The 9,574-nt window shown below is 52.5% G+C and overlaps 5 protein-coding genes across 5 annotated transcripts; 1 reads left to right on the plus strand and 4 right to left on the minus strand.

Annotated features, from left to right (window-relative positions):
* Nucleotides 1–572: 572 nt before the first annotated feature.
* BJX67DRAFT_386406 (RTA1 domain-containing protein) lies at nt 573–1,718 on the minus strand (the record flags this gene model as incomplete). Its single annotated transcript, XM_071034059.1, has 4 exons — nt 573–747; nt 808–882; nt 957–1,446; nt 1,517–1,718. The coding sequence occupies 4 exons, from the start codon at nt 1,716–1,718 to the stop codon at nt 573–575; spliced, it is 942 nt and encodes a 313-aa protein (XP_070880581.1).
* A 627-nt stretch (nt 1,719–2,345) lies between these two features.
* BJX67DRAFT_368198 (uncharacterized protein) lies at nt 2,346–3,212 on the minus strand. The gene is made up of 3 exons (XM_071030611.1): nt 2,881–3,212; nt 2,672–2,827; nt 2,346–2,604 (listed from the first exon to the last, which is right to left on the minus strand). The coding sequence occupies exons 1-3, from the start codon at nt 2,986–2,988 to the stop codon at nt 2,404–2,406; spliced, it is 465 nt and encodes a 154-aa protein (XP_070880582.1). The 5' UTR covers nt 2,989–3,212; the 3' UTR covers nt 2,346–2,403.
* Nucleotides 3,213–3,460: 248 nt separating this feature from the next.
* BJX67DRAFT_330051 (uncharacterized protein) lies at nt 3,461–4,455 on the plus strand. Its single transcript, XM_071027488.1, has 2 exons — nt 3,461–3,637; nt 3,693–4,455. Exons 1-2 carry the CDS (start codon nt 3,496–3,498, stop codon nt 4,448–4,450), a joined length of 900 nt encoding a protein of 299 aa, XP_070880583.1. The 5' UTR covers nt 3,461–3,495; the 3' UTR covers nt 4,451–4,455.
* A 6-nt stretch (nt 4,456–4,461) lies between these two features.
* Nucleotides 4,462–6,517, minus strand: BJX67DRAFT_368201 (fungal specific transcription factor domain-containing protein). The gene is made up of 2 exons (XM_071030612.1): nt 5,057–6,517; nt 4,462–4,988 (listed from the first exon to the last, which is right to left on the minus strand). Exons 1-2 carry the CDS (start codon nt 6,452–6,454, stop codon nt 4,869–4,871), a joined length of 1,518 nt encoding a protein of 505 aa, XP_070880584.1. The 5' UTR covers nt 6,455–6,517; the 3' UTR covers nt 4,462–4,868.
* A 1,958-nt stretch (nt 6,518–8,475) lies between these two features.
* Nucleotides 8,476–9,192, minus strand: BJX67DRAFT_330053 (uncharacterized protein). The gene is made up of 2 exons (XM_071027489.1): nt 8,855–9,192; nt 8,476–8,796 (listed from the first exon to the last, which is right to left on the minus strand). The coding sequence occupies exons 1-2, from the start codon at nt 8,993–8,995 to the stop codon at nt 8,533–8,535; spliced, it is 405 nt and encodes a 134-aa protein (XP_070880585.1). The 5' UTR covers nt 8,996–9,192; the 3' UTR covers nt 8,476–8,532.
* Nucleotides 9,193–9,574: the final 382 nt, after the last annotated feature.

Here is a 9,574-nt window from a genome sequence, read left to right on the forward strand (position 1 = left end):
GGATGTCTCAGCTCAGTTAGGGCTCGTCCGGACGCTAAGACTGTGGAAGCATGGCAACCACGAGGAACGACCGTAAATCGATAAACATAAGCAACTAGTATCTCGCATAATTGCGATCAACAGCGGACAATATAACGTCTCCCGGGACTTGTCCACATGGGTTTGAAGGAACTGGGCGGGTAGTTCCGACGCTTTCTGGCAGACTCTTCGTGAGTTCAATGTCGCAAAGAAAAGATTGAAGCAGGCAAGTATTACCCGGTGCTCACTGAAGGACAAAAAAGAATCTCCAACTTCCATTATAGCGGATCAGCATACCAGTTTAGGAATTGCCTGTTTCAACGAACAGTCAATCCGGAGAGACCTAAGGTAGACTCATTACCCTATATATAGAAACTTTCTCCGAATGAAATTTGGGGAAACAGTTGGAGAAGAACATGAATACCGAGATCAGGTGCAAGAAACGAGTATCTATAACTAGTCTATCCCAAACGCGAAAGCGTCCAAGCCAATTAACACTCTCACTCCGAACAGTCTCATCCACAATAGGCGGGTAAGCCCAATCCATAAGATACTCATGAGTAGTCGGTTATGCCACCTCCTCCTTGGTATGACGTACCCTGAGGACTCAGCTTCCGTTCCAGAAGGATAGAGTCCTCCATGGCCTTCTCGGTCCTGACGCTGCGCATCTGCTCGAAGCAGAAGCCGGGGTGCGTGATGCAAAGGGCTGCCACTGCAATTGCACACATTCTGTTGCGTACATATATCAGTATATCGGTACAGATGAGCATCGCAGGAAATTTGGCTTACACGGACTCGAGGATGATAAACCCCAGCTTATCCTGCATAATCGGGTTCCTCCATCCGCCGGCCATTTCGGCAATACTATACCAGCAATTGTTAGTATACATCACAATCATGTTTCAGCACAGAACTTCAAGAATCATGTAACCACTTACCGATAAACACATCGCGCATACGTCGTAATAAACGCCAACGAAACCCCAAAGCAGAAAACCCAGAACTTCCGGCCCTCCCACACCTTCTGCGCCTCAACGGACAATCGATGCTTCGGTGCGTGATGTATCTTAAGGAAAAAATGAAGAGAAATTACCACGAACACCGTAAGCGTAATAACCTGCCAGATAATCCCTGCGAGCATGACATCGCTCCCAACCGCGCTGCCATGCGGCGTATCGGCGGTTGCAGCAAGTCCACCGCCCGCACCCTGCAGTGTAAGCGAGATCAGATCGCAGGTGACGAAGATATAAGGGTACCATTTTGGTTTGAGGAGGGAGAATTCGTGGCCGAGGACGTCGACTTCGTGTTTGAGGGTTAGGTAGATCGCTGCCGACCAGAATGCGGGGCCCATTGTGAGAGTGCAGATTTGGATTTCGAAGCCGGTTGAGTCATAAGGGTTTTTGTGTAGGAGGATGCGGCCGATGTAGCCTTCTAGGTGTGAGTTGAATATATTCACCGTAGGGGCAGTATAGAAGTGGTTTAGGGGTCTGGGGCGAACCGGCTGTTTCTGAGGAGGCACCAAGTATCAGTGCGATACCGAAAGACCAGAGGCGCCATTTGAGCATCTGGACGAGCTGGATTATACAGCACGCGCTGAAGAGGGCGCAGAAGACAACGGAGGCGACAAGGTTAGGGCTGTAGCCGTAGATCGTGCCTTCGACGGGGCACTTGCGTGTCACCGCAGTACAGTTGTCGGTCATGTTGACGATAAACAGTCAATTGGTGAGTAGAATGGGGATCAAGGGGTGGGAAGGATGATAATAAGGGGAAGGTGGTCTACACTTGATTATCTCCTGCTACAAGGCACCATATTTATAGATCTGCTCTCGAGATAAATTTTCGACGTCTCGCACATTTCTCCAATGGCGCTGAAGGCTGGTCCCTGGTGCAGGCTTAGCCCAAGGCGCGAGGGCAATTAATATCGGACGAAACGAGCAGTAAATACGGTCACAATAGGGGTAAACCTTGCCCTATGCATGGTCTACGGCCGTATATGATGTCAACTTCTTTTTCTCTGAGGAGGATGGAGCGCTCACACGGCTCAGACTGGGCGCTGGTCTTACGGCCGTACGCCCACGCGGCGACTGGTCGAGCGTCAGACCTGCGGCAAGTCCGATGATTATCCGTAAGAAGCTTCGCGGAAATGCCATGCTTGGAACTATCTGTCCGTGTTGATGTTCCCATTGCTTGGACAAGCCTATCCTAATTTCCTGCGGCCACTACTGACTGGAGGCTTCGAGTTAGAACGCGATCTCAGCAGACAGGCTCGCATGCTGCTCCATCCTTCGAGGGGAAGAAAGAATGCATGGAAACATCAACAAAGAAATGGCAGAAGAATAATCTAAATAAATACAATATCCACCATGAACACGTCAAAAGCCGCAATCAATGCAATCTATCCAACCTGCTCTCTAACCTCTCGCGCTTCCGCTCCCTGAGGCTAGACAAACCCCCTCCATGCCCATGATGTCCCTTGACGGCGTTACTCGCCATATTGGCAACAATTGCGCCGGCCACAGCACCGCCAATCGCTCCCAGAGTGCCGTGATCCGACTTCTTGCCGACCTTGTGTCCGACGAATGCGCCCTACGAGAGAGAATGTGAGCATGCCGACCAGCTGGTCATTCATTGTCTTCTTAGGGTGTAGACGTACTCCTGCGCCTCCGACGATCGTCGAGCCTAATCCTTTCTCGCCTTCGGCCTGCTCGTTGAAGGCCGGGTCTGTCGGGTCCCGCCATTGTTCTGGGGTTTGCTGGTACTGTGGCGACTGCTCTGTGCTCGAGGGTTGAGCCCAGGGTTGTTGAGAGGGCTTCGACTATTAGCTGCATAATTCAGAGAGACGATGAATTTGAGGGAGTATACCTGTGTTGCGGGGGCTTCAAAGTGCCGAGTGTGGCAAGGGCCGTGTGCTGCGTTGTCTGTTCTCAATTCAGCGGGGACATCTTGGCCGTAGTAGTCGCGATTGGACATGCTGGTGGAGTATGGCTAATCCTCAATAATCAAATAGAGTGCTGAAAGGGACGGAAGGATTTGAGATTGTGAATGAGGCTCAGAAGATTCAATCGAGTTGAGAAAGACATGGCTTGATAGCGAACGGAGGAGGCGATTTTATAATGACGGGCTCTTCCACACAGACCCAATTGTCAGCCCTGGACAAAGCAACGCGGCCTCCATCAGAGGATGGAGGAGAGATTGTCAAGCTCAGTGGAAAGGTAGATCCATTCCTTGTTGGCGTGAGGCTGAGACTGAAGATCCACGGGCTACGGCCGTAAGGAGTGGAGAAAGCAATCAGCGAAAAGCGAAGAGTTGGGGGCGAAAGCTTCGCTTCGACAGATTTTCAGCCTTCGGGGCGAAGTCAGGGATGGAAATAAATTGTCAACAAGGGAGAAGACATAACTTGGCTGCAGCCCCGTCGAATCTCGCTTGTGGTGTCAAGAGTGTTACCAAGGTACATCGATATCGTCACCTTCAAGCGCGATGACAACGAACGGCCACGAAATCCTCGCCTGCCTTGAGCTGGTGCTCTATGGTACTCTCATTGTCCCTGCCACCCTCTGTACCTTCCATTATCTCTTCAAGAAACAGACAGCATGGCTCTACCTGCACGCCTTCATAATCGGTACCCTTCCCTAGCATCCTTCACCCTCTATCCAACACCATACTAACCTCAACAGCAAAAATCGCCGGCCCAGCCATCTACCTCTCCATCTCCAAAAAATCCAACCCCTCAACGGGCCTCCAAATGGCCTCCCAAATCCTCTACAGCATCGCCCTGGGCCCCCTCCTCTCCGCAACCCTCTCCTTCGTCAACACCTCCCCCTCCACCTCCTCGCACTCAGGACCAAAAGACCAAGAACACAACCCTAACCCAGCCTCAACCTCCCAAGCAACATACGCCCCCCTCCCCCTCTCCCTCGCCCAAACCACAAAAGGCGCACCCCTAAACGGCCTCCTCCGCCTCGTCCACCCCATAATCATCGTCGGCCTCGTCCTCGGAATCATAGGCGGGATCGACCGCTCCCCCAACTCCTCAACGGGCCTCATCGACGCCGATAAATTCGACCGCGGCGCAACGTTCCAGAAAGTCTCCTCCGCGCTCTTCCTCGTCGCACTGGTCGGAATCGCCGTCGGGGTCGCGAGTCTCTGGAAAGGGGGACGCCGCGCGACCCTCGCGACGGTCTCGCACTGTATTATCTCGGCAATGCCGCTGATTCTCCCTCTATTGTTCTTGCGCGTGCTGTATTCGATTCTTGCGGCGGCGAATCTGGATACCACGAGACATATGGGGCATACGACACGGTTTAATATACTTAACGGGAGCTGGGTTGTGTATCTGTTTCTAGGGTTTATTCCGCAGGGGGCCGTTATGGTTGCTTATACGGGGTGTGGGGTTGTTGCTTGGTTGCAGGGGAGGAGGGAGGGGAGGTACTAGCTGGGCCTTGGTACTATTAGCTGTGCAATGAGGGAGGTGAAAAGAATGGGATTAAGGAAATTGCAAATGACGTTGGCCTTGGTGTTGTTGTGGGTTATTCTTGTTAGTGTTTTGGGTTCTTTTGTTGTGTTTGCTGTTGTAATCTGGTATTTTGTACATACTTACCTTTCTTGGCTTCTGCAGTGAAATTGTATATAGACTGAACTTGGGACATGTGTTATTTATAAGTTATTCTTGTGTGTTATAGTGTACATAGATACCGTCCGATGAGTATACTTTGGGAAAGATGGGCGAGTGGGTGTAAGACCAGGCTCTTGTCACCTCAGACGGGGCATGTCAGTATGGGCAGAGATAGCATTTCGATACTTTAATACAGCTCCCGCGAACTCTGAATCAAATTATATTAATGGTGTAATATTCAGAAAGACCGCTCCGACGTATTATACCCGTAAGGAACATAGGGCTCCCATGCATACCCATCCGAGATATCCAAATTGCCATCGTTCGCCTGCGGCGGGAATATCGTATCCCAGAGGTTCTATCGCCGGATATTAGTTAATGTGGACAGCATTTATAATCAATGGGGTTATATTGGACTCTACTCACCCAGTCGATCTCGAGCAACTGCGGGTCCACGTCGATATCCCCCGTATCTGAATGCGACGGCGGCACACTGGCATTCGACGTCGTGCTCGTCGTGTCCCTGTACTGGTGCTGGTAGTTCGGATGGAGGTACGTGCTCCCCTCGCCCTCGACGTCGGGGTAACTAGCTTGGATCCATGGTGAAGAATTCCCAGAAGACGTATGCCACATGTTGCTCGCATTTTCCACGATTCGGGGATACGTATGGAGTGAAGTAGAGCTATTGGCAGCAAACGCGGGGTTAGTTGGATGAGAAGGTTCCGTAGTTGCGTAGATAGGCTCTGGCTCCTGCGGCGCATGTACTGCTTGTTGCGTCTGGCCTGGTACTTCCGGCTCCCCGTGCGCGTAGTTCAGCGGCAACCTCGCATCCGACGCGTCCCCGGCTTTCTGCGGCGTGATCACGATCATCGACTCCTTGAAGTGCGACGGCAGTTTAGATCGCTTGGCCTGGTGGTACGCGCGCATCCGCTCGGATATCAGTGTGAGTAAATATCGAGCCTTTACAGCGCGGTGTTCGATGATTTCGTCTACGGTGGGATTCACCGCAACCGTTTTTAGGGGAGGGATATTCGCCAATGGCTCTGCGAAGATGAAATCGAGACACCGCCAGATACGGTTCGCTTCCCTGCGAAGGGGGAAGTTGAACATCTCCACCAGGAGCAGGAATGCCGTGTGATACTGTTGGTAGGCGGGACTGTACCAGGCCCATTGTTGGAGTTCTTCTGACGATTCGAGTTCAACGGCAGCTTCTAGCGCCTCAGTACCTTTGATCAGAACGATCTGGCGCAGTCGGTCGGGGACGCGGTATGTGACGCTATTCATGTACCGGTGCAGGGGGGTCAGGTAGAGCAGGCTCACCCAGAGTTTCAGTAGCAGACCTGCCATCTTCTGCATCGGACTCGGGGAGGAGGTATTAATGTATGGACTGTATTTTCCGTCCATGGATATTCGGAAGGCTTCGATCTTGGATAAGGCCTTTGTTAAGCTCATTCTCCGCCGATCCAGCCGGTTGCGATACGTAAGGCACCGCCGCTGCATCTCTTGACATTCGAACCGGATCATTGAAAAGATCATGTCGTTCCAGCCGGGCGAGGTTTGTGAGCATGTAATGTCCAAGGGTAGTTGTGTTGTATATCCGTCGTAGTGGATGAATTGGCGAGGGCCTTGGATCTCGCTGGTTTTGAGGTCGAGGTAGCAGATTTGATACCAGATCAGACGGCGGGTCTGGCATTCGGTCGGAGTGAAGCCGAACTCTGTTGGATCGCGATGGAGGCCCATGCACTCTGCGAGTCTGACCAGCATTCCGGTGAGAACTGAGTGGGCGCGTGAGATCTGGTCCAGGCAAGTTGGGAGCTTTGCCATCAGTATGCCGTCGGAGGAGCGTGGAGGGGGTATTTCCTACCATGTAGACGACAAGAGCCTGTAAAGTTTCAAGCTTGGTCGCCTTGAGCAGCTGAGCGTCGCTCAGGGCAGCCTCTGTGCCGAGCTTCAATTGCCCTTGCAGAACCTGGAGATCGGGCATGCTGACGGCTGCGGAAAACAGAACGGCAGAGACGATGGCAACTAGCGACGGGCTAACTTGCTGTCTGTTCTCGATACACTCCCAGAGCGTCTCGTACCGCTGTGCAAAGGATGGTCGGTGTACAACCCGCGCGACGGGGTGAACGGCGTTCCAGTACTGCTCCAACAGCCTGTCGGCGACGTGTCGAGGGGGGATATGATCCGTCGACCCAGCGTCTGTGCTAACCCTACCAAACAGAAGACAAGCCGAAGGGGATGTGAGGCGATGCGTCGTGTCTTGACCGGCTGTTGATGGAGACGCTGAAGCGGAAGACCCTTGCTGTGCACTGTCGAGGGAACTGGAGACCTGGAAGCAACATGTTAGCATCCTCAAGGACCACTGTCATAGGTATATTAGACACCTCATCCGCAATTTTGGGGCGATATAATCCCCCGATCCTCTCCCGAAGACACATCCGACCAATCCTCACCCCAAGGTCGTCAATATCGTCATCCACATCGTCGCCATACGCCGCATCCTGAACAGCCAAAGGTGTCGGCTCCAGATAGCCATCATCCGCCGAACCGTCCGACTCCTCACCTGACACCTCTCCATCACCCCTTATGCGCTTCCGCCGCGTCGCATTCACCTCTGAACGAAGAGACCGGCTGCTACTCTTGCCCACAAGACTCCCATCAAGCGCATCCTTCGCATCCTTCAACTCAACTAATTTCTGCCGGAACTCCGCATCGCTGTTCGCCGGGTTCGCGACATAGACACATTCTTGTCCGGCCGTGCGACAGTGTGTGCATGGCTCCTATCCATCGTCAGATTATCGAATCGGCTTACTGCGCACGCGCAGGGTAAATCATAATTACCCCCCGATCGCATTTCATCTTCCGCCGCCGACATTCCAGACACGAGTGGATGATGCGGTTCCGACGCTTCGGTTTGCCCTGTCGCCCCGCAGTCGCAGTCGCGTCCGGCTGCGAGTCTGCACCGGATGCAGGCCCGCTATCGGGGGATATCTTTCGCCCTGAAGCCATTGGGCAGGATGCGCGAACTGCGGAGGTTTAATCTCGACGAGGTCGACTCGAGACAGGGATGTGCCTGGCGGAATGCAAAGAACGAGGGGGAGGAATTCGCGGTGAGGCTGAAGCGGGGAATTTCCTGGCAACTTGGGCCATTTATCGGAGTTCCACGTTCAGCTGGTGGCGCTACAACGGCTGAAAGTTTACAATGACCTTGGTCTGAAGATGTCTTACTGTACCGCGCCTTCCTCATCCGCGGACTCAATTGGAGTAAGCACATCCGCGGACCCAGGAATTGCCTTCTCCAACACTCTGGCTGCGCTTCTCCGCCTCCAGGTTTGGTTCCTGCGTCCCCTCCCTTCTGAGATGTGCTTGAAGGATTGGTGCGTTTGTGAAACTACAGCATGAAAGCTTGAGACGCTGCCACGTTTTCGCCCACGCTCAGCCACACCTCGCTAGCGGAACCCCTTATGGGGTGGGAGTTGTTTGCTGAAGTTATATCTGAGATGACCATTTGGTATGTCGACTTTGGTGTAATGCCTCTGACTTCAATGACTTGTACGAGCTACCTTCGAGATCCTACAGCAGATGGATGGAGATTTTCTGGTGAAATATTCTACCTGATGCACTGCTATGTATTACAACTAGCTCCTCAAGCTCTCTGCCACCTGCATTCACATACGTTGCCTTCTCCCAACCCCGTCTACATCCATATCTTCCACCTCATAGCTCAACCTCCGCGTCCAACAATTCTGATTCCAGAAATCGCCGCCCAAGCAGACGGCAAATCCTGATACCCAGCGGGACAGTTATTTGGATCAAAGAACTCCGTACCCCAGGAACAATCCCCGCTGTCGCCGATATTGTTGCCTAAAACACACACTTAGCACGAATTTCTCTCTCGTCTTTCATGCAAATAAGTCTGCGTGTCTGTAAGGATACGCACCCGAAGCATCCGTCAAACCGCCCATATACCAGTAGACGTCGCCGTACCAGTCCGGCCATGTCAACACGCCAGGCGGACAGTAGAACCAGCCGCCCGCGTTCTCCTGCTGGCACGCGCGGATGTACGCCCAGCCGTCGGAGATGTCAGTCGTGGCGCCGGGGCCGACGAAACCGCTGCTTCCGTCGCTGTGCTCGACGCTGATGGTGTACGCTTGGTCATTGTTGTGCTGGATGATGTTAGATTTTAGGAAAAGTGTCAGATAGATAGAGACGCAGAAGGCGTACGAAAGTTGTTGCGTGCGCGGTGCTGGCGCAGGTGGCCAGGATGGCGGCCACGGTCGTGAGTGTGAGCTGCATTGTTGGTGATTTCTGAATAGTCTTGGAGTTGATAGAAGAGTTTGTTGTTTTGTCGATGTGTTTTGCCATTCTCCTGCTATGTTGTGGGCTTTAGAGTCCTGGATTACTGTATAGAGTCGTCCCTGCATAGGGCCGCGGGTACGGCCGATTAACGGTAGGGTTGAGGATCGTCCAGCGGACTTGCTCACGGTCGTACACACAACCCCCACAATCCAGCCCCTTTCCGTCTCCGTTCAAGCCACCGCTACCGTAATTTCAAAGGCCACGGGCGATCAAATTGCTCAGGTTACAGGTCAGGTGGCACCGTTCTAAAGGTGGGACGCCGCGCTAGCGCATCACCTGACCAATATTACGGCTTCCGACGCTAATTGTTATAGGTATTAATTACCCGGCGGCTAGGCTTTACACATTGTTGACACTTGTAATTAAAGGCATTAACTGCTTTTCAACTACTATCTAACTGATTAATCTTTATATTTCACTATTTCTCTGATGTATCTTTGCTCGACGTTCCATAAGCTCTAGTTCTTTCTCCTCATTCTGAAGTTGTTTTGCCTGGTTTTGAAGCTGCTTCTCACGTATTTCTTCCTCTTTGTCTTTTAGTCGAAGCTCTATCTCTCGGAGTTCTAAAGCCCGTTTTTGTTGCTC

This window comes from Aspergillus lucknowensis (assembly GCF_044049455.1).
Source record: "Aspergillus lucknowensis strain CBS 449.75 chromosome Unknown BJX67scaffold_89, whole genome shotgun sequence".
NCBI lineage: Eukaryota > Fungi > Ascomycota > Eurotiomycetes > Eurotiales > Aspergillaceae > Aspergillus > Aspergillus lucknowensis.

What these genes read in the sequence shown, in the direction of transcription:
- BJX67DRAFT_368198 (XM_071030611.1), bottom strand. Translation starts at nt 2,988, where the DNA reads ATGTCCAATCGCGACTACTACGGCCAAGATGTCCCCGCTGAATTGAGA. An exon ending in TTGAAGCCCCCGCAACACAG is followed by an intron (nt 2,828 to 2,880) that starts GTATACTCCCTC and finishes TAATAGTCGAAG; the next exon opens with CCCTCTCAACAACCCTGGGC. An exon ending in CGATCGTCGGAGGCGCAGGA is followed by an intron (nt 2,605 to 2,671) that starts GTACGTCTACAC and finishes TCTCTCTCGTAG; the next exon opens with GGCGCATTCGTCGGACACAA.
- BJX67DRAFT_330051 (XM_071027488.1), top strand. Translation starts at nt 3,496, where the DNA reads ATGACAACGAACGGCCACGAAATCCTCGCCTGCCTTGAGCTGGTGCTC. An exon ending in CCTGCACGCCTTCATAATCG is followed by an intron (nt 3,638 to 3,692) that starts GTACCCTTCCCT and finishes TAACCTCAACAG; the next exon opens with CAAAAATCGCCGGCCCAGCC.
- BJX67DRAFT_368201 (XM_071030612.1), bottom strand. Translation starts at nt 6,454, where the DNA reads ATGGCAAAGCTCCCAACTTGCCTGGACCAGATCTCACGCGCCCACTCA. An exon ending in AGTTGCTCGAGATCGACTGG is followed by an intron (nt 4,989 to 5,056) that starts GTGAGTAGAGTC and finishes ATCCGGCGATAG; the next exon opens with AACCTCTGGGATACGATATT.
- BJX67DRAFT_330053 (XM_071027489.1), bottom strand. Translation starts at nt 8,995, where the DNA reads ATGGCAAAACACATCGACAAAACAACAAACTCTTCTATCAACTCCAAG. An exon ending in CCGCGCACGCAACAACTTTC is followed by an intron (nt 8,797 to 8,854) that starts GTACGCCTTCTG and finishes AACATCATCCAG; the next exon opens with CACAACAATGACCAAGCGTA.